The 27,704-nt window shown below is 46.3% G+C and overlaps 2 protein-coding genes across 5 annotated transcripts in view; both read right to left on the reverse strand.

The window, feature by feature from the left end:
* The window catches only part of St3gal3 (ST3 beta-galactoside alpha-2,3-sialyltransferase 3), a 208,338-nt gene extending 191,870 nt beyond the window's left edge, over positions 1-16,468 (reverse strand). For all 3 annotated transcript variants that reach the window (XM_051188605.1, XM_051188604.1, XM_051188603.1), the window contains exon 1: positions 15,986-16,468. The gene's annotated coding sequence lies outside the window, so the exon portion shown is untranslated. The remainder of the gene's footprint in view (positions 1-15,985) is intronic.
* Positions 16,469-18,783: 2,315 nt separating this feature from the next.
* The window catches only part of Kdm4a (lysine demethylase 4A), a 46,603-nt gene continuing 37,682 nt past the window's right edge, over positions 18,784-27,704 (reverse strand). For both annotated transcript variants that reach the window (XM_051188606.1, XM_051188607.1), the window contains exons 17-22: positions 26,079-26,187; positions 25,595-25,780; positions 24,174-24,344; positions 20,625-20,744; positions 20,259-20,351; positions 18,784-20,123 (exon numbers count right to left, since the gene is read on the reverse strand). In XM_051188606.1, the coding sequence (XP_051044563.1) occupies positions 19,983-20,123; positions 20,259-20,351; positions 20,625-20,744; positions 24,174-24,344; positions 25,595-25,780; positions 26,079-26,187 (820 nt within the window). In that variant the 3' untranslated portion in view covers positions 18,784-19,982. The remainder of the gene's footprint in view (positions 20,124-20,258; positions 20,352-20,624; positions 20,745-24,173; positions 24,345-25,594; positions 25,781-26,078; positions 26,188-27,704) is intronic.

The following is a 27,704-nucleotide window of genomic DNA, read 5'->3' on the forward strand; positions in this document are numbered from 1 at the left end:
TGCCACATGTGTGGGCCAGTGCAGGCCGGAAGAGGACATGGGATCCCTTAGAGCAGTTTTGAGATGGCTGTGGACCCCCTGATGTGGATGCTGGGAACCAAACTCTAGTCATGGCTGAAACCACTTGACCACACCCCTTCCTCCAGCCAGCTCCTGTTCACCCTTCATCCTCATGTTAAAGTTGAAGTCATTCCACAAGGAAATGTTACCTGCCTCATGTTTTAGCCTGAGGCTTTCTGTTGGATGCTCCCACAGCACCTGTGCAGCCCATCCCCCTTCATATTATATTGGTAATAATAATCTAGCATTTAGATTCTGGCTCACCAGGGCAGGGAAAATTGCTGTTTTGCTTACCATTGTGCCCTGGTATGTGTTCAAACACTTATCTGTTGACCACCTGATGACTCAATAGGTCATAGCATGCTTTAAAAGCATCATTCATAATACATTGCCTTAATCAGCCATAGAAAGAAAGTTATACAGAAGTCTGAATCTGCTGAAAGAAACTGCACACAAACCATCTCTAAAACACCCTACAGTTGATTACTTTCTGAACCAAACCAGCAATACCCAGAATGGAGGTAGATGTCAGTGCTGTGGACCCTCAGATGTTAGCCACAGGTCAGGGACACCGCCATGCAAAGCCTCAAGCACTTCCAAGGTATCCTCCTGTGAAAACTTCGGAAGCAAGCTAATTGGAAGTTATCATACACAACTGATTAGCCAGCTTCCCAAACCAGTTAGTTCCTTCATCAGTTCTTTTTTTTTTTTTTTTTTTTTTTTTTTTGGTTTTTTGAGGCAGAGTTTCTCTGTATTGCTTTGGAGCCTGTCCTGGAACTCACTCTATAAACCAGGCTGGCCTCAAACTCACAGAGATCCACCTGCTTCTGCCTCTCGAGTACTGGATTAAAGGCGTGCGCCACCAACGCCCAGCTTCCTTCATCAGTTCTTAAAAAAAAAAAAAAGTTTCTTGCTGAACATACCCAAGCTATTCAAAATTCCCACTTGGCTAGGCAGATTTAAACAATGAATATATGTGAAATCTATAAAATTATCCTATTCAGAACAATTGTGTTATTTTTAATCATAACTAATAAAATAATTAATGATGCTGATATTCACATAGCTCTGACTATGGACCAGCCACAGCTCTAAGAGTTTTATTTATTAGTTCTGCCTCTCGACTCTATGAAGTCATCATTTACAACTCATAGTGAAGAACCCTAAGCACACAAAGCAGTCGGAGATCACAGCTTAGTACACAGCAGAGCCGACTCAAATTCAGATGATCTGGCTCCACTCATACCGCATCATCTCTCTAGGGAAAGAAAGGGAGCACCTCGCTGGCTAAACATGAGGCTGTGGGTTCAAACCCCCAGCACCAAAGAGACAGACCCAGAGAAGCAGGGGGATACTCAGAAAAGCTGCTTCAGAATAGTAACAGAGCTGGGGGTGCACATGCTTCTAACCCCAACACTCAGGCGGCATGGTAGGACAGCCTGATCTACATAGCAAGCTCCAGGCCAGCTGGGGCTACATAGTAAGACCCTGTCCCAAATAAATAGAGAAATAACAGCAAAGAACTGGTACATACAGGAGCTGCATAAACATGCTGCAAGAGGGGGGGGGAACAGAGAGAGTCAAAGCAAATCGAGGAAAGTATGGGAGACCAAAATATGCATGCATATGTACACATATACACATATACCTGCGTATGTACGGATGTATCAGGGAACCAGCAAAGATCATTGACAAGATCAGCCTGGAGATGTAACCAGAGTTCAAGGTGTAGCTCGGGGACACAGTGGTTCCCAGGCATGTGTGCAATGCTGAGTTCCATCTCCCGTCAACAGTCAGCTCCACCCAAAAAGCGGCTGCGGGCAAACAAACATGGGGCAGAGGCCAAAGAAAGAGCGCCTAGGGAAAGAAAACTGTGTGGCAGCTTTATGCTGCTACGACCAAACACCCGAGGAAAGCAAAGCAAGAGAAGAACAGTTGGGTGCTGCTCATTATTTCAGAGGCATCAGTCGACGGCCACTAGACTTCCCAACTCCAGGCTTGCAGTGGGCAGGATGGCATCGCATCAGAGAGTGGAGTGAACAGATGTGACTCCCTTCACGGTAGCACCGTGGGGAGACAGCAGTAACAGGAGCCAGACTTCCTCCATCGAGGCCACACCTTTCACAGTTCTAAATCACAAAAGACTACTCAGATCCTGAGTCCAGCAATGGATAAGGCCACAAGGACTGCGTGAGGCCCAATTCACCCTGGAAACACTCACAGACACACCCACGAGTTTGCTTTACTAAATCGCTGGGCCTTTATTTCTCAGTCCACTCAAGGTGGCAACCAAGGTTAACAACTATCATAGGTGGTTAAACGGCACAATCAAATCAGCCTCTGGGGCAAAGAACTGGGGGAGTACCATAAAAGATAAGGAGAAATATAAAAGAGAAAGCAGACTCCTGAAAATACAGTAAGGATCATAAAGCCTGTGACCAATTTAAAAAAAAAAATGAGTAAGATAAAATGAAAAAGAATAAAAGCTATAAAGGATTTCCTGAACAAATCAATACCAGACCCAGGAAAACAACTCTGTCCAAGCAACAACCAAGCAAACGGGAAGAGAAAGATGAGAAAATGGACAGAGGAGAAGAAGCTGGGGAAACCGTCTCCTCCAAACCTCTAGCGCAAAGGCAGCAGCAACGGATTGGAGATCAGCAAAGGGATTTCTTCACGTGTATCAGTGTTTTGTCTGCATGTATGTCTGTGCACCGTGTGCATGTGGAGGTCAGAAGAAGATACTGGATCCTCTGGCACCAGAGTTACAAATGGTTGTGAGCCACCACATGTGTGCAGTGTGGGGAACCAAACCCAGGTCCCCAGGAACAGCAGCTCTTTTCAAGCCCCACCCCTACCCCCGCCCACCCCACCCTACCCCCTCCTGCATCTCAGCAAAGGGGATTTAAACACTAAGGGTAACTCTAGAGACCCAGCTACCCGCTGTGACGGTTACAGATTTATTGCCAGTTAGTTCCTAAATTGGATCCATTTTTTACACCTATTTGTACTAATTATTCTTTAAAAAAAAAAAAAAAAAAAAAAAAAAAAAAAAAACCTGACTTGTGTGCTTACGCATGAACACAAGCTAGAAGACAACTTGAGGGAGTTAGTTTTCTTCCTCTACCATGTGGGTCCCAGGGACTGAACTTGGGTCATCAGGCTTGTCTTCAAGGCCCTTACCTTCTGAACCATCTAGCTAGGCCCACCCTTCCTTCCTTCCTTCCTTCCTTCCTTCCTTCCTTCCTTCCTTCCTTCCTTCCTTCCGTGTTTTTCAAGACGGTTTCTCTGTAGCTTTGAAACCTGTCAGGCTGGTCTCAAACTCACAGAGATCCACCTGTCTCTGCCTCCCGAGTGCTCAGATTAAAGGTGTGTGCCACCACCACCTGGCACACTCTTTACTTCTTAAAAGCACCCTTATTTGTGATAATCCTTCCTGTATCATGCTTACCCTGAATGGTAAGCTGGGGGCTGGAGAGGTGCTCAGGAATGCTGCCTCGGGAATGCTGAAAGCAGAGTCATGAGAACTCGTGTCTCAACCCCCACATAACAAGCCAGGCATTCCCCAAATGTTCTAACTCCAATTCCTTAGAGGATGAGCATGTTAGTGCATCTTTCATTTCACTACTCAGGGGGCAGAGATAGGTAGAGCTCTAGGGTTTGAAGCCAGTCTGATCTACACAGTGAGACCCTGTCTCAACAACAACAACAAAAAAAAAACCTCCAGTTCCTTGGGGGTCTAAGGCCCCTTCTGGTCTCCACACGAATACAGGCATACATGTGTATAAGTATGTACACACACACACACACACAGGGGGCTGGAAAGATGTCTCAGTGGTTAAGAGCGCAGTCTGCTCTTCCAGAGGACTCAAATTCTGTTACCAGTGCCATCAGCAAGTGATTTACAACCTCTTATAATTCCAGTTCCAGGAGATATGATGCCTCTGGCCACCATAGGTATGCGTATATGCACAAACAGACACACACATAATTTTTTTAAAAAAAGAAAGAACTGAATTTTTTAAAATGTGTGATTCAGTGACTCTTAAAATACAAAGTGCTGGGCTTGGTGGCAAGAGCCTTTGGCAGAGACAGGCAGATCTCTAAGTTTGAGGCCAGCCTGGACTACATAGTGAGTTCTGGGACAGCCAGGGAGCACAGAGAAACCCTGTCTCAAACAATAACAACAGAAGAATACTCACAAAGCTCACAGAGTTGTACAAAAACCACCATAGTCACCTTTAGAATGTCCCAATTTGCCTAGAAAAGGTGTCCCTTAGCTGACACCATCCTATGGACTCTCTTGTTATTCCATGTCTTATTTACCCACCCATCAGTTGGTAGATATTTGAATCCTTTTTTCTTCTGGTTTGAATAATGCTGCTATAAGCAATCTTCTATAAATTTTCATATAGTCACAGCTTTCTAACTTTGGGGCAACAGTGGGTAAATATGCCTCCAAGTGATGTATGTGTAGGCCAATCATTAATTTCTTTAACTTGTTTGTCACAATTTGTTCTGAGGAAAAAGTTGTAGTCATAATTTTTATTTGGAAAAGGTGACATCTAGTCCCTACTCCAAATGACTTGACAGATTTTGATGATCCCTCCTGGAAAGCATCACCCTCCCTGTAGAGTGGGGGGTGGTGGGATGGGAGAGGGGTCTGGGGGCATGGGAGGGAGGGAGAGGGAACTGGGATTGATCTGTAAAATAATAAGAGATATATATAAATATATATATAAATATATATAAATAAAAGAATGCTGAGTGCAGATGAGAAATTTGTACTTCAGTATTTGGCCCTTCTCTGCCTGGACAGCCTGAAATAGAGGGCTGGTATAGAAAAGAAGGCTGGAAGACCGCAGTATGCCCAGAAAACTTGTAGTTCAAAAGCTAGTGAGACATAAACAAAGGAACATGGCTGTGCCCCTAAGGAGTGCAGGCCAGCTCCTGAGATGCAGAGCACTTAACCCAGACTAGAAACAGATGCAAAGAAAAAGCACTTAGAACCAAAACTGGGTTGTCTCTAGTGAAGGAGAAGACACTAGGGAAAAACAAGCAGAGAGCCTTTACAGAAAACGCAATGTAGTGTTTTACAAAACCCAAACTGAAGCAATGTGACATCTTCAGATTTAATGATGTTCTTTCCTTCATTCATCTAGATTTGCCTCCCCCCCTCCCATCCCAAGATAGGGTTTCTCTGTGTTGCTTTGGAGCCAGTCCTGGAACCTGCTCTGTAGACCAGGTTGGCCTCAAACTCACAGAGCTTCTTGTCCCTCTACGTCCCAAGTGCTGGGATTAAAGATGTGCACCACCAATGCGAGTTCAAGGCCAGCCTGGTCTACACAGTGAGCTGCGGGACAGCCAGGTCTACACATACAAACCCTGTCTTGAGAAACTGCAAAGAAAAAAAGAAAAGAAACGAGAAAAATGCTCCTTCCTGCTCTTTCTCTGAGACTGTGTATGTTTAAGCCTATAAAGTAGCCCCATATTGCTTACCCACTCATCTTTTTGTTTATTTTTAAAGATGAGTGGCAGAGGCAGGTGGATCTCTGTGAGTTCAAGGCTAGCCTCGCCTACACAATGAATTCCAGGTCAGCCAGGGCTACGCAGACACAGACAGACACGAGTGAGCGCGAACAACCCCCCTGTGCTCCAGGACTGAGAACAGCCCTGTTGGACTGTGCTATCTTATCAGAGCAAACAAAGCCATTATTTACCTGCTCAGTGATAACTGCTGCCCGCCTCAGTACAGAATAAACAAGGCTCAGACATTATGGGATGGTGGTAATTAATGGCCGTCTATGAGGTTCGGAGCACTTGAGAGAGGTGATGCCTGCACTAACCAGAGCATGGGAAGCTGATAATGAAACCCTGCTGGGGAATTCGAGCTTTATCCCACTGGCAGTGAGGAACTGCTCGGGATTATGTGGGGAAACAGACTGCTCAAACCACAACATGGAGGAGACAGGACAAAACTGTGACAAGACCGACATGAGGCCATTCAAAGGGTGACATCTCTAGGGGTGCTCCCAGCATACCAAAAGAAGACACCATGCTATGAATTTGCCTAATCTTTTATTTCACTGCCAATGGTTCCTATGGCACAGGGGACTCAGTTAGTGCAGGGGCTGCACTGGTGGAAGGTGGGGACATGTTTACTTCCTAAGGTACAAGGTTTGCGCAATACTAAATGACACCAATGCGGACGTGGCCAAGTCCCTAACAATCAGAGTCACAGAACAGGATCATCACAATGGTGTACTGAGGAACCACAGACTTCAGCCATCATCCTGCCAAGTCCTCACAAGACTTGTATAACTGAACCACAGAGTTTTTCCTCCACAGGAATACTGGTTTTCCTAGTTTTCAGACTGTGGTACCTACCTAATATGCCAAAAGTGCACACATCTGCCCTTCCAAGACAAAGCACCTGTCTCAACAAAGGAAGAGATCAGCTTTCTTCGGAGGAAAGCAGGCTAAGTGCATGTGGGAGTAGATTTAGTTTACCAGTGTTACCACTCTTGTTGCTTTGTTAGCAGAAGTACATAAAAGCATCCTATAAACTGGCAGTGGGGGCACACACCTTTAATCCCAGCACTCAGGAGACAGAGGCAGACAGATCTCAGTGAGTTCGAGGCCAGCCGGGTCTACAGAGTGAGTTCCAGGACTGTTACACAGAGAAACCCTGTCTGGCAAAACCAAAAAAAGGAAGGAAAAAAAAAAAGGCATCATATAAACACTCTCATACTATATATATATACATGCTGCACATACATATTATACATACACACATACAAAGGGTAACACATGCACATACACACATGCCCCATATAAATGCATACACATACCCCACACACACACACACACACACACACACACGACATACACACACATCCCACACACATAAGCAATTCTCACAGTGCATTGCACTGCGAGGACTTGTGATCCCAGACCTTTTCAGGGACTCTGATCCCATAACCATTCTAAGGCATTGTTCCTCCTTCACACTCACTCTCTCTTAAGGGTCTGACAGTGTCGTGGGGCCACACGATGTGACTGATGATACGACTGCTCTCATGCTATTGGAAAACACACCTGGGTATTCTTGGGATCTAAAGTTTTCTCAGTAGCTAATAACTTCTTAAAAGTAATTTACTGATGTGTATGTGTGTGAGAGAGAGTGTGTGAGAGAAAGAGAGAGAGAGAGAGCGACACAGACATAGATGAGGTGGAGTCAGGGGGCAGCAACTCCTCAGTGAGCTATCTCACCAGCCCTCTAGTAAATTTTAATGCATTCAGTACCCCTAGTATAGTAAATTAACCAACAAAACCCACAAAGATGAACATTCTATGGGAACAGTTAATATTTTTAACTGTAAAATGCCTCAGAAACACTTAGCTACAGGGTTTCCCACTAGTCTGGCTTTCCAAACACAGGGTGCAATAAGGCTGGGAGATAACTCGTGGGTAAAGTGCTTGCCTCACAAGCATTATAACCCTAGTGCACCATCGGGTCAGCCTAGCCTAATTAATTACTAAGCTTCAGGTTCTAGTAGACACTATCTCACCAAAAAAAACCAAAAACAACAAAAGAAACAAGGCAATGGTTTCTGAGGAACAACTAAACCTGATCTTTGGCTTCTGCGTGTACACAGGCATGTATACTAGCACACATACGTTTTGGGTGGGGAGATGGCTCAGGGGGTACAGCAATTGCCATGCAAGCATAAAGACCTGAGTTCAAATCCCCTGAACCCATGTAAAAGTGAGGCACAATAGCACAAAGGTGAACCCCCAGTGCTTCTATGAGAAGGGAAGAGGAAACAAGAGAATCCCTCAAAGTTCACAGGTCAGCTAGCCTGGCACAGTGGACAACAGACATCCTGTCAAACAAGATGACAGGCGAGGACTGGCATCCACATGCACACGCCTGCACTTACACACGTGAATACACGTATACATACAATCACACATGCACAAGATTTAAAAGGAAAAACAGGGTTTCTGTGTATGGTGGCCCCTGTCTTTAATCCCAGCACTCAGGAGGCAGAGTCAGGAGGATCTCTGTGAGTTCTAGCCAGCCTGGTCTACATAGCGAGTTCCAGGACAGCCAGGGCCCCACAGAGCGACCCTGTCTGGAAGCAAATGAAGCATATACACATACTCCCTTATCATTATTCTGAAAGAGAATCTGACAGGAAGGAAAGAGAAACTGATACAGAGTACTGATAAAGACAAAATACTCACGAAGGAACAAATAAAGAACCATTAGAACAAAATACACCAAGCTCTGCAGAGTTCCGATGAACAGCTTGTGTCAAGCCAGGATTACTAGAGACCCTGTTACCATCCTTTAAAAAAAAAAAAAAAAAAAAAAGCCACCACCAGACAATAGCAAAATAAAACCTCAAGGGGGAAGAAGTCAGAAGATGACCAAGGACATCGAAGCTCAGCACATTCTATCAGCGGCGGGGCATGTAGCACACTCTTGTGTCACTCCCACACGAGGGTTGGGAACAGAACTGGTTAGCGTTTACACACTGTTTTAATTGCTAGGATATTCGAATCAATTCTTCCTTCTTAATGTCAGAATAATTCTCTTATGCCTAACACTGCCAGACAAGCAGCATCAATCACCTTCAAAGACATAAAAAAAACCATGAAGCAGACGGTGGTTATCTTTAGTGAGGGGAATTTAAGGCTAATGAACATCACCATGGCAGAGGTACTACATTCTAAAGGTCAGGAACAGTAAAAATCATTATTTTTATTGCAAGAGGTCCTTTATGGGGCTGTGGGTATAGTGGTAGAGTGCTTGCCGCATAAGCAGGGGAGCCTAAGTTTGATTCCCCAAGGCCCACATAAACAGGGTGTATGAATGCATGTTTGTAATCCCAATGATTGGGAAACAGGAGGATTGCTGGGATTAGCTAACTAGTCAGCTTAGTTTAGTCACAAAACTCCAGGTCAGGGGAAGACTGTGTCACAAAAAAACAATGTGGACAGTTCCTGAAGAACAATACCTGACCTCCACATGCAGACACACATGCACGCGCACACACACACACACACACACACACACACACACACACGTGTGCGCATTCATACACATGAGACAGACAGACACAGAGAACCCTTACATATCTACCAGCACAGGCTCAGGCTTTTTACATCCATTCTAACAGATCATCACAACAACCATGGACGTTAAGAAACTTTATCACCAATTCTCAAATCAGAAAATCAGGGAGACACAATAAACAGGTCTGCAGCCTGCCCAAGGCCATCCGTTATAAAGTGGCAACGTTGACCCGAAACCTATCTGGCTTGCTGGCTCTTATCTGCACTTCCGTGCATGGACACACCTGTCACCTGACGGTACCAGCCTCCATCCTCCTCCTCCATCTTCACCTCATGCAATCTCATCTATAAATATTTTATGACTTGTGTGGTAGGCATAGGACTGTGGCTGTAAACCTCAGAGCTTCCTATAGCAAGATAGTCACCCTTCTCCTTCCTCTCTACAGTGATCCTCCCGAAAGGCAAAGCTGATAATGCCATTTCCTACGGTCCAGTCTTTCCCTGACCCCTAATCATCTTCAGGATGAAGCTTTAACTCACAAAGCTTTAGCTCCATCTTCTTGACTGACACTTGCATCATTTCCACTCACAGCCTGAAGACATTCTGCATTTCTCCCACACAAGCAGCCTCAAGATGCTGCCGGGTTCTTGGGTCTCTAGGCCTGGGCATACGTCTGTGTGAAAAGCCCTTTAAACACTCATCTACCTACTGACTGATGGCTAATTAAGACTTTAAATCAGGCACTACTTTATATTCCCAACCTGTTACTTGGCCCCTTTAAGTACCCAAAAAAAAAACCCTGAGTCTCAGCCATTATTCTAAGGTGATCAGTCCTCCATCTCTGCTGGTTCCACATTCTATCAACCACAGATGGAAAATATTAAAAAATAAAAATCAAAATAAATGTATGGGAACCAGAAAGGCGGCTCAGTAGGTATAAGTGTTTGTTTGCCGTGCAAGCCCGAGGACCTAATTTCCATCCCCTAAACCCACATGAAAGTGGAGGAAGAGAATGAACCCATGAACTCATTCTGTGACCTCCACAGGCATGCTATGACACACCACACACACACACACACACACACACACAAAATACTATATAAATAAAATTCTAAAATACTGTATTTCTTGCAGCGAACCTGAGTTCAGTTGCCAGCATCCACACCAGGGGGCTTAAAACCTCCTGTAACTCCACTTTCATGGGATCTGACAACCTCTTCTCATCTCTACAAGTACCTGCACTCACACACGTGCACACACACACACACACACACACACACACTAAAATGTGCAAGTATATTATGTTTGATGGACATGTGGTATATGCCTGCTCAGCACCCAGGAAGTAGAAGCAAAAAGGTAAGAAGTTCAAGTCACCCCAAGCTATCTAATGAATTCCAGGACATCCTGGGCTAGAGACCCTGTGTCAAAAAACAAAACAAACAAAATGTGTTGAGTCAGGCATGGTGGTTTCCTCAGGAGACAGAGACAGGAAGACTGCCACAAGTTTGAGACCAGCCAGGCCTACAGAGTGAGTACCAAGCCAACCAGGGCTACAAAAAAGCAGAAAATAGCATCTGTAATGAACTTGCAAGGACATTTTTCTTGCCATTGTTCCCTAAACAACAGACCACAAACAGTATTTACATTGTATCCGGGCTATAGTCACAGGTGATTTAAAGTATAAAAGAGGTTGTGTGGGGTATGTAAATATGAAACTGTCTTATATGAGAGATCTGCATATCCTCAGATTTGGGTATCCTCAAGGAGTCCAGGAAACAGCTACCCATGGGTAAGGAGAGTTGACAGTACCATAGCTGCTGGTTTATCTCAGGGAACCAGGGATGTAGCTTTCCAAGCTGTAAAGCTATGGTGTTAAGAGACTGGTGTAGAGCTGTGTTCAAGGAATCCCATGCAATGACTAGACAGTCTAGTGCAGTGGTTTAGATGGCCAAGTGCAGCTAAATACCATGTAAGTGCAAAAATAATGGCTACATTGTATCTAGATATGGTGAAGCACACCTTTAATCCCAGCACTTGGGAGGCAGAGGTAGGAATATCGCTTTGAGTTTGAGGCCAGCCTGGTCCCTTTACTGAGACCCTGTTTCAAAGAGGACAAGCTAAGACACTGGACAAGGATGTGGTTCAGTGGCACAGGTCTCATCCAGCATGCACAAAACCCTGGGATCAAACTCCAGCACAGGAAGTTAAAAAAACAAAACAAAAAAACTTGTTAAATATTAGACAGCTAGTTAGTAACAGGGTCAAGACCCAAAGCCAGAAAGTTAGCTTTCCTATCTCCTGAATCAGCTTCAACCAGCACTTAGCTTCTATGTTAGCAGAAGAACCCAAACACCAGCTTGAAGCTTCACTTAAATCCAATTAAACGCATCTCAAATTATTGTACCCTTGACAGAGTCTTACTTATGTATCCCAGGCTGCCCCTTGAATTTAAGACTCCTGCCTCTGCCTCCCTGCCCCCTGACTTCTTAAATGAAAAGGCTTAAATATGATTTAGACTACTTATTCTTTCTGGGGTGCTTGTTTGTAAGCAGGGCTTCATGTATTCCAGGCTGGCTTCTAACTCTGTGCAGCCAAGAATGACCTAGAACTGTGACCCTATTTCCTCCATCTCTCGAGTGCTAAATTACAGACATGCTTCAAAACTCACTTCATGCAGTGCTGGGTACTGAACCCAGAGCTCTGTGCACACCAGGCAGGCACTTTATCTAGCTGTGACTCATTTTTTTTTTTTTTTTTTAAGATAGTTTTTCTTTTCTGAAGCTAGCTTTACACTCTCTAGCCTCCTGTCTCTAAATGCAGGTGTATGTTACTGCTCCAAGCTAATTTAACTATTTTAGTTTTGGACACCTCAGAATACTATAGGACTCGAGAGGACTTGAGAGGTACAAGCAGGAGGATCAGCTACATCGAGGATTCCAGGCCAGCCAGAGCTACATGAGACTCTGCCTCGAGACAAAACAACAGTAATACTTCAGGGGATGGCTGCCTTATAACTGGAGTGTGATTTCCTGTATTTCTGGCCTTGGCTTATGGGCATTTACACAGGATGTGATGGAGTTTGACCCTGAACCCACCCTTCTGTGTCTTTCTGATGTCTATATACTTGCCTCTAGTGTCCAACCAACTTACTAGCTCTAATCTTCAATGGTCTGAGATCTGATACCCAAAGGGTGTGTAGTCATCCTTGGAGCCAAAACAGTCTGAGCTCTTTTTTGCATTAGTCATAAGCTAAGTTTGCAATTCTTGACCCTGCTTTAAAGTTAGGCAAGGCCAGGTGCCACACTTTGACAGATGAAATACCAGTAAAAGTGACAGAGCTGAAGCTGTAAAAGCTGGTACCCACTCAACCATCCACTAGTTTCCAGCTCTCTCCATCCCTGAGCTAGTGTGACCAGCACAGAACTGCCTGTACACTTGTGACAAAAGGGTGGCATGAACAGGGAGTCCTTTGGTTTTGTTAAATCACCAAGATACGGAAACTTCTTTTATCTAGCTTACTCTAAACTATCCTGACCGACATCCCAGACCTCTCAGTAAACCATTCTTTCATATGGCCAACTTTATTTACATGTTTTACGGCAATTATTTTGATTGTATGAAGGACATTTTTGTAGCTATCCTACTTCAAGGCTGTTTTCTATATCTTTGAGGGGGTGAGGTGAGGAGACATCTCATATAACCCAGGCTGGTCTCAAACTCCACAAATAGCTAAAGATTAGCTTGAACTTTTTTTTTTTTTTAAACTTTTGTCTCGCTCTTTGTTTGCCCACCAAACAGTACCCATGTGGCAGTCAGAGGACAACTAGCAGGAGTCAGTTCTCTTTGTTTGGTTTTTTTCAGACAGTGTTTCTCTGTGGCTTTGGAGGCTGTCCTGGAACTCTTGTAGACCAGGCTGGTCTCGAACTCACAGAGATCTGCCTCCCCTGCTTCCCGAGTGCTGGGATTAAAGGCATGAGCCACCAACGCCCGGCAGGAGTCAGCTCTTTTAACATGTGGGTGTTCTGGGAATCAAACTCAGGTCATGAGGCTTGGCTGCAAGAGCCTTTACCAACTCAAGACAACTGATGTCCTCATCGTCATCTTCTGATCTTCCTGCTTCCACCTCCGAATGCTGGGGCTTACAGGCATGTAGTATCATACCCTACTTACAAAGTGCTCACAAATGCTCTAAACAAGCCCTCTACCAACTGAGTCACATCCCCCAGCTGCCCCATCCCTGCCTCTTTCCTTTTAGTTAGAATAGTTTTTTAGAATACGACAAGGGAGCAGTGGCCAGTAATTACAGTGGACAGGAACAGTAGACAGTAACTACAGTATTGCCTGCATCAAAATACTATTCTCTACATAAAACACATATGCCACGTACCTACTATGTAAAAACACCGTGCCAGATGACAGAGAAGACAGCCCATGACTTTAAAAATGCATCTTATGCTGTGAGTGGAAGAGACAGTTAAGCAACTACGGCAAAAGAGCAAACTTGAATCAGGTGACCCCATCTCTAATCTTAGCACTGCAGGAGTGAGAGGACAGGAATCTACGTTGAAGGTCATCTTCAGTCACTGTACACTGAGTCGGAGCTGCATGAGGTCCTGTTTAAAGAGGAAAAAGAGTTCGAGACCAGCCTGGGCTAGACAAGATCTTGCCTCAAAAAACACCAAACACAACACATCCGCACACAAGAAAACCAGTATAAAACAAATACAAAAACAAAAGGCAGGGCCCCAGAATTAGAGAGGGACAGCTCATTTAGGTGGGGGGGGGGGGAGCACGAAACGGCTTTACAAAGGAAGTTCCTTATGAATTGGCCATAAAACACGAGCCAGGGGCAAGGATGGAGAATGAAGGAGGTCATTTAAGCCTGAAAAAGCCAACAAGTGCCAATATACTGGCGCTCAAACAACAAAACACAAAGCCAAGTAGCTCAACCAACTGACCTAAAAAGTGCAATATATCAAAGGGTATGGCAATAACCTGCTGATGCCAGGTTACTCTGGGCCTAACCAAACAGTGAGGAGGTACTGAACACCAAAGAAGCGGCACACCCATGGGTAATGGTGAGACAGGATAACAGGAAGAAAGAAAAATATGTTCAGGGGGCTTCTGGGGGAAATTCCCAGAAACGTCAGACCCCAAATCAGTGTGATGACTCTTAGGAGTTGAAAGAAATTGAGCAATGCGGTGGCAGCACTAGGACTTGTCACCAACCGCACAAAGACAATAAATGAAGGCAAGAAGCAACTCTGACTACAGCTTTGTGGTGACTGGGGCTAACTATAAAAGTGACAATGCAACTGAATTCCTTCCTGACGAGTCCAGGTCCATTGCCCCCTCGGGACAAAGATGCCTCTTCAGCCTGCCTTTTGATTTTGTTTAAGAGAGTGTCACTAATAGCCTAGGCTAGCCTCAAGCTCACTATGTAGCCAGGGATGACTTTGAACTTCTTTCTGATCTTCATGTCTCTACCTCTAAAGCATTAGAATTATAGGCAAGAGTTTCACTATACCTGGTTTTATGTGGCGTTCGTTGAAGACCAAATCCAGGGCTCCTTGAGTGCTAGATAAGGACTCTACCAACTGAATACAACCCTAGCCCAGTTTGCCTTTTGTAGAAGCTGATCTCCTTTTTTTTCTAAGAATGCCCTGGAACCACCCACACGCACTCCTGAGTCCTCTCCTGCCACATCCTCACTTTTCATTGGCTCACTTCTCCTCCAGGCAGCCTTTTCATTCTTTGTGGTTCAACTCAAAACCTCAGTTCCCCCATAAAATATTCCTCAAATGCCTCACTTCTCCTCTCCTGGATTTCTCACAGCACCCACTGTTTTGGAATTCTAGAGGCCACATCATAAGTTATCTTTATGTGTGTGCTTTATTCACACAACTATCCGACACAGGTCTAAGAGAACATGCTCCATATTTTAATTGTCTGAGTTTCCCTCAAGTCAATGCCTTGCACAAAACATGTATTCAGTAGACACTTGACTGTTTGAGCAAGCCAATCAGTCTCTAAGAACACAGTTGCCTTGTTTCATTATTAATAACTTAACTTGTCAGGACACACAGACTTCAGACTTGTGAAATGGAGAATCTGGCATCACTTCATATTTCAAAATGTCCATTACCTTAGATTACATGAAAATCCCATTTGGCCATAAGGTTTTGCTCCGGTTTTTAATCCAATCTTTTTTCTTTTCTTTTTTCAGCCTTTTGAGACTGGGTCTTGCTTTGTGGTGCTTGTTAACCTGGTATTAGTCTATGTGGCCCGGGCTGGTCTCTGAAGCAATCCTCCTGCTTCAGCTTCTGGATGCTAGCTATTACAGGTATGCACCTATCGCCCTAGGCTACCCTTCCTCTGAGTCTTTAGTTGAAAGTTCACGAACACAACTAAAATTATCATGATGTCTACTGAGCCTCATAGTGGGAACCTAATTCGTGGCTTTTCTATTTTCATAGTCCACTACCTATTATTGTACCAATAATTCAAAGGACCTCACAGAAATGTGTTAAGTACTGTTTGCTTTCTGGGATAACAGCTGTCACCACCCGTCAGTCACCAGTTCACTCCCTGGGCTTATTACAGTGACTTGGTTTTACTGTCTTCACTCCCTCCCCATACTCGAGAAAAACAAACAAAAATGAGGTTTATTGAAGAATCATAAAAGTGAATGCTGTTGGTAAAAAGCAGTCTAAACACATCAGTGGGACATCCTCTTAACCAAATCTGCCGACCTCGCCAAGATTTTCTAATGCAAACAAGATCACCGAGAAGACAATGGAGAAACACTCCAGAAGGAAAGGTAGCAAGAAGACGTACTTTGACAAACTGACCCGGTCACTCCGAGGATCTGGCCCGGGGAAGGCAGGGATGACAACCGCTACTCTTGCTGACTCCCGCTAGGCTTTCCCGGGACTTTCCTACGCTCGTCCCACAGCGGATCCTGGATGACCGCGTCCCTCCTCTGCGCCCAGATTCGCGCGCTCCGGGGCGCTGCACGCAGGTGACCTCTGCGCGCTCGGCCCGGCTTGCACGGCCCTCCTCAGGCCTGGCCCCCACCCGGGCCCGGGCTTCGGTCCCCAGCGCGGTTCGGGCTGGCCTGACCGGGGGAGGGGCGCGGCGGCAGAGAACTGCGTCGGGGCGCGGGGCAGGCCTTACCGCAGCGGAGTGGGAGGCCGGGATCGGGCGGCGCCGGGGCGCACGCGGAGCGGGGAGGTGGCTGCAGCCCGGATAGCGGGGACAGCCGAGGGGACCCCGGCGGGCGCCCAGGACGCGGCGGGCTGCACGGGCGCCGCCATGGTGAGGACGCAGCGGCGGGACCACCAATCCCGGGGTCTGCCTCGGCGGCCGCGCCGGGGGTCGGGCATGTACAGCCAATGGGCGCACTGGAATCGGGCGGAGCACCGGGCAGGCCAATGCGGGGCTTCGCCGCAGGGGTGGGCGGGCCCGGATCAGGGAGACCCAATGGAAGCCGGAGTCAGAGTACGCCCCACATTCCCGGGTTAGGGAGTTGGGGCTGGGAAGGAGAGTCACAAGGAGCTGCTGATCGTGGGACAGCCCCGCTGTGGTCAGGTCCTCTCCGACTCCCAGAGGAAGTCTCCTGTCTATACCACACCACTCTGTTGTCAGACCGGGTCGCTAAAGGACCCTGTCCCCATGGACCTGTTTCTGAGGTGCCAGCGGTCGTGATCCGACCGCTATATCGGCTCCTAAGGCCCTGTCCAATGCTGTGAGGGTAAGAGGCCACCTAAATCCAGACAGCGCTCTTTATTATCAATTTTTGAGCCTCGTTTAAACGTGGCTGATTGGCTACAAGACCAACCCATATAACCAGCAGTTCAGGAGGTTGCTCCCTCATCACGATGCAGAGCACATAATCCACCCATGGCAGAATTTAATTCACAATATCCCGAATAAGTGGGATCTTAACCTGCCACTATTGGATGCCAACCCAAACATTGCACCCTGCTCTACATAAGGCGGGCTTTCTGCTTTGGCTGTGGTCATTCCTGAGCCCAGACTTGACTACAGGCTAGGAAGTACCTAGCAAAGAACCAAATTTAAGTTTTGCAAACTCAAGGCCCAGAACAAAAACTCCACAAGCCAGTTTTGTGAGACTTGGGGAAAGTCCCATCATATGTTTGAGCTGGAGTTTTCTTATGCCTATTATACCGACCAAAAGTGTTTTTAAATGGTTGCTTTAGCCAAGCATGATAGACTTGGTGTGTACTCAACTACTCTGTTCGCTGAAGCAGTATTAAACACTCAAGACCAGACTGGATAACTGGTGGGTCCCAGGTTTTTTTTTTTTTTTTTTTTTTCTTTTTTTTTTCTTTTACTGTATATGTGTATGTTCTGGTGTCTGAAACCGGAGGTACAGGCAGATGCAGCCACCAAGTGGGTAGTAGAGTGGGTAGTAGGAACTGAACCTGGGTCCCCTATAAGAGCAAGTGTTCTTAACAGCTGTCATCTCTCCATCCCATGGTGAGCCCATTTTGGGGGGGGAGAGAAGAGAGGGCTGTGAGTGGATGTAGTTCACCAGCCGTGTTTGCTTGATGATACATTTAAAGACTTCAAATCTTCAGTTACCAAGACCCAATTAGCAGGTCCTTCAGCATAATGGGGAGGAATTATGGGTACCTGAGAAAATTAAGTTTTCCTCCCTCCCAAAGATGTATGCTTTCTGGGTCCCGCTTACCATTCTAGAAAAGCTTACATAGCCCTACCTGGCTTCCCCAGCCATACCTCCCTGAGAACTAACTCCTGAGTGAAGAACAGAGGTCAACCTTGGGAGTTAGCTCCAGTAAACATCTTTCAAACTCTGCTCTTCCCTTTCTCTACAACCAATATGAAGCAGTAGTCACCTCCCAAGCTCCGGGGATACAAAGAAACAGTCTTTCTGCAGGCAGGTGGTCTGCTGCAGGAGCACAGAAGCTGAGGCAGCTGGAGTGGTGAGGCTGTGCAGAAACCCTGCAACTACTCAACCTAGCAGCTGCCCACAGCTCAGGCTCCCCTACTCACCTGTCCACTCAGGGAAGCACTCACTAAGCACTGCAGTGAGCAAGCAGCTTCTGCACCCCCACATGGAAAATGAATCTCTAGCTTTTCCAGCACCTAAAACATACTCCCTCCTGGTTCCACATAAATGGAAGTGAGTGGGCTCAGGGCAGTGAGGATATCAAATGGGGTTCAAGTAAAAACTTTTTATTTGTTTATTTTTTTTTATTTTTATTTTATTTATTTAATTTTTTTTTTTTTTTTTTTTTTTTTTTTTTTTTGAGACAGAGTTCCTCTGTATTGCTTTGGAGCCTGTCCTGGAACTCATTCTATAGACCAGGCTGGCCTTGAACTCACAATGATCCACCTGCCTCTGCCTGGATTAAAGGAATGTACCACCAACGCCTGGCCAAATAAACTCTTAAGAAGACTATAGTCTAACACTTTCCATTATCTCCTCCAGGAAAAGCAGAAAGAGGCACCGATAGCTTCAGGCCCTGGATGCTCATGGACCACAATCTTTGTCTAGTACAGAAAGAAGACACCCACCTGTGTGAACAGGCCCTGCTCCACAGCCTGACCTTGGGCCACTTGGGCTCCAAGGGGCAGACCACAGTCCATTCTCTGTTCAATACATTTTATTGCTAAGGACAAGGTAATGCACCAGTTTTCAAAATAATTTGGTTTATAGAGTTCATACGTAACAAAAAAGGGGAAGTATTATAAATTTGACTCCTGTATACAGAGCAAGGTATGAAGCCCTCCAATTCTGGGCCCAGGCAAGCAAATTCAAGAGGAGCAAAAAACCTGTTTAAACCCTTCAATGTTGCCCTCTAGTCCCACCCCCCCACCCTCAACCAGCCTCCCCCACCCCGACCAAGGGCATATTACACCTGCCCCTGGCCTCCAGTGGCCCTAGTTCATCCTAACCCCATAGCCCCTGCATAATTGCAATTTCCTCTGGACAAAAATCACCCATCAGGCTCTGCCTGTGTTTCCATCATTAAAATTCTCCCTTCAAGGTAGTCCCCACCCACACCCTCTAATACTGTGCCACAGGGGCTCTGTGCCTAAAGATTGTGGGCACACAGTGTGTAACCTCTGAGTTCTACTTCAAGGGCAGACAAAGAGGTGGCAGCCAGCTCGGTAGCATCTCAATAGTGCAGCTTTGCCTGCACTCTCCTGACACCAGTCCAGGTAGGGACAGATGGTATCCCCCCTCTAGCCATCCCCCAGGCCCTGACTCAGCTCAGCTGAGGGCAGAATTTCACATTTTGTTTGCCCTGCAGAGGCAAAGAAGAAAGTGAAGGCTAGGGACTGTCAGAAGCTGGTCCAAACCAAGCACACGGGCATACACACACGCGCACACACACTCACTCACACACGCACGCATGTGCGCACGCACACGCGCACGCACACATACATAAATACAAAAGGGAATCGGTCAAGCACCAGCACCTCTGCCTTGCTGATGCAGGGAAGCGGTAGGAAGCTACATCCTGGGCCAGGAACAGAGCGATCAGCCCAGCAGGCACAGCTGACCCATGTTTGGACCGGGGTCCTATGCAGTCACAGCATTCCAGTGTCAGCCCCTCAGCTGGAGACCAGCAGCTGTTGCCAAGTGTCCCCAAAAGGCTTGTCTTTTCATGGCAGAATCCATTGATGGTGGAGTGAGAAGGTGATGGGCCAGTCCTACATATCATTCCTTTTCTTTGTACAGCTTTTTTGAGACTTCTGAGTTCCAAATATCTGCTGTGTTGTGGAACCCTCGAGTGCTCTCGCCTTGATGGCTGGGAACCTCTGAGACCCTTGGAAGCATCTACTCCATGATGGCTCGGTACAGTGCTGGCTCAATGTAATCCTCCCGGTACCTCGAGTTGATGACCCGTTGCCTTTTCTTTTCTTGCTTTACTTCCTTCTCGGTGAAAATCTCATTGAAGCGCATGTCTGAAGCTACTGACTACCAAAGAAAAAAAGGCAAGTAAATAGTCAGTCTGTGGCCATTTGGACCAGTAACCAGCTAAGGGACATACCCCCTTGCCTTGTTCTCTTCCCCTTTGAGACAGAAGCTAAGGACATAGAAGCATACACTCACCAGTCTAGACTTGACTCTCTTGGGAAGCTCTTCATCCAGCGTGTATACATCATCTCTCTTAACCACAAGCTGTGAGCCATCCTCAAACTCCACCTGCCAAGCAAACAAAGGCCTTTAGCTATCGTACCACAGTCTTGCTGGGCCTGTGTGCACAGCAGCTACTTCCGATAGCTAGAGAAAGGTAACACGGTAGGTAGTAAGGGCTGCCAAGTCTGAAAGCACATCAGCAAAGGAGACACAAGGCAGAGCTCCATGTCTGTGAAGATTCTTCAGATCTGCAAGTTCTTAAGAGCAAAGACAAGCTTCCTGCCCAGGAGGAAACACTGGATTAATAAAGTACCCTCCCATTCAAGAACCTCTGGCTACCTGGTACATCTGGATGGGGTGGGAGGCCACGAACTTGGCCCCATAGACTTGACCATCTGTCCATCTCACTTGGACCACTTCACCTTCAGCAGGAGGCCCCAGCTGGAGACAGTCCTGACTCTGAAGAAAGAGCAGACGAGAGTGAAGAGCGGCTCCGCCTGCTCAGTGGTGAGTGACACTGACTCAGAGAGGAAGGGCCAGGGACAGGCTCCTGCTCAGGGGCCCAGGAAAGGCAGCTTGCTCTGGGTTGAAAGCTGCAGTCAGTCACAGGGTTGGCCTCATTTTACCTGCCCAGTCCCTGCTGCTTCTAGGTGAGCAAAACAAACAAACAAACAAAATACAAAAACACCAAGCAAGCGTGGTAAACAGTAAACACAGTAAGCACAGACGAGGTGTGGGGTTCTAGAAGCCTCGGTCCTTGTGTCCTCTCAATGAACTTCTTTCTTAAGCTTCCCCAGGACCTGCTCTGGAGGAATGTACTTAAATACGTTCTAAGAAATTCTTGAAATAGAAAGGGCAGGAGCATGGTGAGGCGCACCCAGGAGAGGAGCCTGAGTAGAAGTCCAGCTTTGGCTATGCAGTGTGGCCTGGTATATAACAAAAAACAATGCCAGGGGATGTGGCTCTGGCCCTGATGCCCAGCATCACAAAACAAAACACACATTAGCCCTTTTGTTGTGTTGACAATCCCAGAAAAATCTATGATGAGTATTAAAAAAAACAAAAAAAAAAAAAAAAAAAAAAAAAAAAAAAAAAAAAGGCCATGTGTGCAAATCAGAGACTTTAAGCTTTCCCAATTTCTACTGCACAATTTCTACTGTACATACGAAGTTTAACGGGATAAAAACAACCAGGTTTCACAGAGCAGTGATGAAGCAGGAGTTAAAAACTGACTTTGCTATATTTTACTGCTTAGTGTATATGTGGCTATCTACAAGACACTCGAGGCTGCACAGGTTACGCATGGAGGAAAATGTGTGTCAAAGCTGGGAGCGTAGTTCAGTGGTTGGTCTCTGAGGCCCTGGATTCAATCTCCAGCACCAGTGTATGGAAACTCACCGGTGACCTGTACAGTTATGTACATAAGGGTTTTTTTGTTTTGTTTTGTTTTGTTTTTGTTTTTTTAAGCTTTGGGCTAGGCATAGAAGCATACATCTTTCCAGCAATCAAGAAGCAGAAGACAGGTAGAATAATATGTGTTCAAGGCCAGCCTGATCTATATAACACATACCAAAAGTTCCAGGCAAGCCAGGGCTATTGAGAACACTGGCTGTATTGGGGGGCTAAAAAAAAAAAAAATGACTGACAAGCTCTGGTTACTGAAGCTTGTGTGTGTGGAAAAGACCTTCCTAAAAACAAATGAAATGAACATCTCACTACAAGGAAAATAGAAATGAGCATTTTGGAAAAGTGGCCTCAAAGCTGGGGACATGAAGCTTCTCAGAATTAATTAACTATTGATGTATGGTGTGTGTACAGGTACCAGGGTACACATGTGGAGGGCAGGGTACACATGTGGAGGGCAGGCGACAACCGCAGGAGTTGGTTGTCTCCCTCTAATATGTGGACTTTTGAGTTTGAACTCAGATCTTCAGGCTCAGCAACAAATACCTTTACCCACTAAACTGTCTTAGTCCTTCCCAGAATTTACAGTTTTCCAATGAGATGGGCGACAATATGAATTTGATTTTTAAAAATACATTTGTAATAAAATGTAGTATCATTTGGAAGATTCCCATAGCCTAGTATGCTAGTGTTTTTCTAAATGACCAGCGTACAGTGTAACAAATCAGGCATAATACCCACTCTGAGTGTGAGCCAGATGGACAGACTTCACTACAAAAAGCTCACTGGCCTTCTGGGTTTTACACTGTATCTAGCTTTTCTCCATTCCAACTATGTATCTATGTCAAGTTAAATTTTCTTCCTATACTTTTTTCATTTAACTTTCTAATCTTTGAGACACAGTCACCATGTACTCAGGACTAGATCTAAACCTTAGAGCCACCTGCTGTAGTTTCCTCAATGCTGGGTCCATGGGCAAATACCACTATACCTGTGTTAATCACAACAATGTGGCACTATAGAGTGGACTGGAGAAATGACCTGAAAAAGACGGATTTGAGAAACTGGAGAAATATGGAATACTTAAATAAAAATTTAAAGACATTACCTAATCTTAGCTTTTGATTTCTAATAGAATAACTATTGGTAGGTAAAATTCACAAGTTCACAAGCTCTTTGAGAGCTTAAAAACCTCTTAGATCTCCAAGTTGGAGAGAATGAGCACTACTTCTCAGAGCGTGTATGAGAAGGGAAAACACTGGCATGCCACCTTTAGCTCAGCACCTGGTATGTGTGAGCCCTTAATAGGCTGTGCTACTGCTATGAACACCCTGCACTTCACAGGAACATTGCCTTGGAGCTCAGTGTGGTGGCTTGAATGAGAATGGCCCCTTGGGCTCACATTTCATACATGGTCTTAGTTGGTGAACTGCTTGGGGAGAATTAGGAAATGCAGCCTTGATGGAGACAATGTATCACTGCGAAAGGTTAAGACCCTGTGCTTGTTTGCATGCTGGTGTGCATGTGTGTATGTGTGTCTTCTTGTGTTGTCCTATCCCCATCATGTGTGTAGATCAAGATGTGAGCTCTCAGCTGTTTTTGCTGCCATGTATATGTTCCTGTGTTGTGTCCTATCCCGTGTGAGCAGACCAGGACATGAGGTCTCAGCTATTTCTGCTGCCATGCCTTTGTATCATGGACTCTGAAAACAAAAGCCCCAAAGTAAGCGCTTTCTTTTATAAATTGACTTGGTCATGGTGCTTTGTCATAGCAATAAGAAAGTAACTAAGACGCTAATTAGTATTTTTTGGCATTTATACCACATTGGCTAATGTGGTATAAGTGTGTGAGGAAAGACGAAAATTGTTCAGGAAGAAATGGTTTTGTTCAGCTACACTGGGTGCTTAGGCTCACATGTGAAGAGGAGAGGGCAAAGGCTGAGGAACCTGAGCTAAGCGCTGAATGCTGAGCCAGGAAATGCAGGCCCAGTTCCAGGTAGGGCTCTAATGTCTCAAGTGTGAGAAGAGAAGGTGCAGCTTTTTTAGGGAGTTTCTGGGTAGCTCAGAAACCCTCACCTGAGAAGAGCCCAGAGAAAACTACATAGACATCCCAAGAAGGCATGGTAGAAAAGAGAGCTGGATCATTCTTTTCAGGAATCACACTGCTTTTATGCAACGAAACTGTATCAGCACTGGTTTGCCTCCAGAGTGCAGGCTGGCAACCTGCACTACATGCCATCAGGGATAATTTAGTCTGAGATACACACATATTTCAAAGAACTGCCGGAAGCTCTGACTCCCGTGAAGCTCTAGGGAAGGAAGCAGAGTACCCTAGCACTTAAACTCTTCCTCGAAAAGGAACCCTGGAATGGATGCTTCTTTCTGCTTGGAAACCCAGGCGGGTGGGAAAGAGGCCAGTCAGGCAGCTAGCAACACTGAGACATCCCAGTCCCCAATGCTGTCAGAAGCCTCTTCCAGACATTACCACTATGTCCTCGGGATAAAGGTTGTCACTGAAGGAGCCATCATCAAAGTTGACTTCGTAGAAGGTCTCGGTGGTGAGTCTCACCACCTCACACTGGTAGAAGCGCCCATTCTTATGCTTGCTGATGACCTTCTGGCCGGCAGTGATGCTCAGCAAGGCCCCCTTAGCACGCTGGAAGAAACAGCCTGGGTTACTCATGGATTGCACTGACAGGTCTGATAAGCTCCCCTTCTTGAGCCCTGGGGGGAGGGGGGGCAATAAGGCAGGAAAAGTAAGACTGAGATGAATGGAAGCTGGAACAGGTCTTTCCAACATTCCAGCCAGGGCCATGTTACTTTGCTCACCTGAGTGCCAAGCCAACTGGTTCTTACATAATACTGTCTTTTTCTTTGGTTGTTTTGTTTTTGTTCCTAAATTTGCAGCAATCACCTGCCTCAGCTTCCCAAGCACTAAGGTTACAGGTATGCTCACCATGTCTATATACCATGGTGTATCTTATCCAAAACTCCAGGAACCAACCTTCATGATTCCCCCGAAACCAACCAAATAACACAACTCAAATGTGTGTCAAGCATCTGAGTAGAGAAATCCAATTCCCCAAAGTCCTCCTGACTTCCACATGTACTCTAATGCATGTGTACATCTACACACAAGTGACTCAGAATCATGACATTCTGAAGTTCTCCTCAATCAAAAAGAGAAGTAAGCGTAAATTTGGAGGTCCAGCATTTTCCCTGGAGGTCCCTGGGCACTGTTCACTTCCCATGACTACCTGCTGGCTTCCCAGAACCAATCCCAAATCTTTTTTTAAAAATAAATTATTTTATAGACTGCAACTCTATTTTCCCCTCCCTCCTCTCTTCCCCATTCCTCTCCACAACTACCTCCACCCCCTCCTTCCCACTCCTCCCCCCCAATGTTCATTTTTACAGAACTTCAGTTTCTGAAGCCATGACTACACTCTTATTTTCTACTTCTCCATGCCCACCCATGCCCCTTCAGGATTCCTACAGCTCATGTCCTACATGCCCTGCACATGTTACCACTGAGAGAACTAACTGTGAATTCCCTCCTATGAGGCAGGAAATGTCCAACTGTCAGAGGCATCAGCTCTCAGTAAGCAAAGCTGCTGTAACATCCCTGGCCCTAGGGTGAGGGAAAAGGTGTTTAGATTAACAATATAAGGAACTGCACAGAGATCACCTGGGAGGAAACAGATCAACCAAAGCAGAAGCAGCGGTTGTTTAGTGCCACTGGACTGTGAAGGCCAAGGCAAGAAGTAGGGACAGACTGGGGCCATCTCTTAAGTGCTAACCCATTAACATTTCCCATCGAGGATGTGTGATGACACAGAAAGCTGGCAACATGCAGAGAAAAAGATCCTGAAACCTGTCAAGGACTCTACCGCCGTGCCTGCTCACCTCCAAATTGGGAATCTTGTGCCGAAAACAGGTGATGAAGACAACAAAAGGCCAGTCATCCGGCTGCATCATCACCCCAGCAGCCTGGGCACAGCTCACATGAAAGGCTGTGGGGCAGCGGCCGTGAGAACACTGCACACAGCAGCCAGCGTTCCGTTTCCTTCGCTTCTTACAGAAGACACACTTCTGCAGAGAGGGAGCAGACACATGAGTCCATGCAGCCCACCTCCTCTTGCTTCCCCCTCCCAAATGCCCAAGAATAAGTGGACCAGGAGTCGACCCCCTCCGGAAGCATGGAGGCACCTAGGGCCTGCTCTAGACTGAATGTAAAGTCCCCATTAGGCAATTTAGCCATAGGGTTGAGAATCAAACTGACCAAAACAAAGGGGTGAAGGAGGCCATGAGCTAAGTAGAAATGCACTCAAGCCTTCGCAGACTCATCAGTGGGGAACTACATAAATTCCACGAGCCCCTCCCTGCTCACCAGTTTGAAGCGGGGCAGAGGGATTTTGCTCACATCCACTGGACTTCTCTCAGCAATGTTGACAAACCTTGCTTCTAGAATTGCCACAGCACAGGAAACATGGACCCATCTGCCAAAAAAGGAAGGGCTCAGACTCCTCTTTCCACAGGCCTGGGGCCTGCTGACTGAACTTCCTCCATCTGTCAACCCAGGTTCCAGGACTCAGGAGGGCAAGTGTCATTCACCACATCAAGAACTGCACGCCCACTGCCCAAGGCTAATGCAGGATGAACCAACCCTCTGGCAGCACCTCCTCAGACTGTGGCAAATAAGCAGAACCCCACAGTTGACTCAGCATGGTGGGTTCAGGGGAGCAAAAAACAAGAGACACAAACCACTCAGGGCTTTCCCCACCAGACACGTTTTGGGAAACAGACATGTCCCAAGTGGAGAAACCTAAGATTGTAGAATCTCTTAATATCAGACCATGCTGGGGTTCCACTGGCAATTGTGTGTTGAATACACAAGGCTCTGGGTTAAGGCCCAAACCTGCAACAACCATGGAAATGAATAGTGTGCACTACTGGCTGGGCAGTTGTCGGGAATGGGAACAGGTCTGCTTTTGTGACCTTAGAGGACAGCAGGGATTAAAGGGCAGAGGTGAGAGGCTCAAGCAGAGCCATTTCCACTCTAAATAAGGAAATATTACCAACCAGCCCTACCCTGCCCGAGAGAATTGTAATGACCACTGCTAACAGCAGCATGCCTTTAAAGGAGCGAGGCACAGCCAAGCAGCCATCCGCCGGCAAGAGCATGACTGGCCCACCATGAGGCAAACTATTCAAAGAGACGGAGCACAAAGATACAATTCAATGAGAATCAGCTGTACAACGGCCAAGAAGCCCGGACTGCTGTAGATTTAACAGTGTGTGGCCTGCCTAAGCTGTTCCCTTGAGGACTACTGCCTGCTCTCCAAACACCAAGTCTGGCCAGGGAGAGCTCACCCTGTGGGAAAATGCTTGGTACACATCTGCACACATCTGTAATCCTAGCCCAGAGGCTGAGGCAGGAGGATCACCAGTTAGATGCCAGCAGGGACTAAACAGGAAATGTCAGGAGACCCGGTCTTGAAAGGAAACAGGGCTGGAAAGATGGCTCAGTGGTTAAGGGCACTGGCTATACTTCTAGGGGACCTGGGTTCGATTCCCAGAACACACACAGTGGCTTACAACTCCAGTCCTAGGAGATCAAAGCCCTCTTCTGGCCTCTGTGGAAACCTGTGCACATGATGTAAATGCAGGCAAAATATCCATACACATAAAATTAATTTCTTTAAAAAAAAAAAAAGGGGGGGGGCAAGAAAGCTGGGCATAGTGACACACGCCTTTAACCCCAGCACTCAGGAGGTAGAGGCAGGTAGATCTTTGAGTTCAACCTGACCTACAGAGTTCCAGGACAGCCAAGGCTGCAGAGTGAGAACCTGTTTTGAAAAAGAAAGGCAGGCTGGCTGCTAGCCAGTGAACTGTCTTCACTTCCAGGCCACAAAATGTCTGTGTCATTTTCTCAGGGCCATCATCTCTCCTGCACTTGTTGTCAGCCCCTCTCAAAGAAGGATGCTACTTACATCTCTGCCTCTGAGGGGAAAAT

The sequence above is a fragment of the Phodopus roborovskii genome, unplaced genomic scaffold, assembly GCF_943737965.1.
Source record: "Phodopus roborovskii unplaced genomic scaffold, PHOROB, whole genome shotgun sequence".
In the NCBI taxonomy this organism is placed as follows: Eukaryota; Metazoa; Chordata; class Mammalia; order Rodentia; family Cricetidae; genus Phodopus; species Phodopus roborovskii.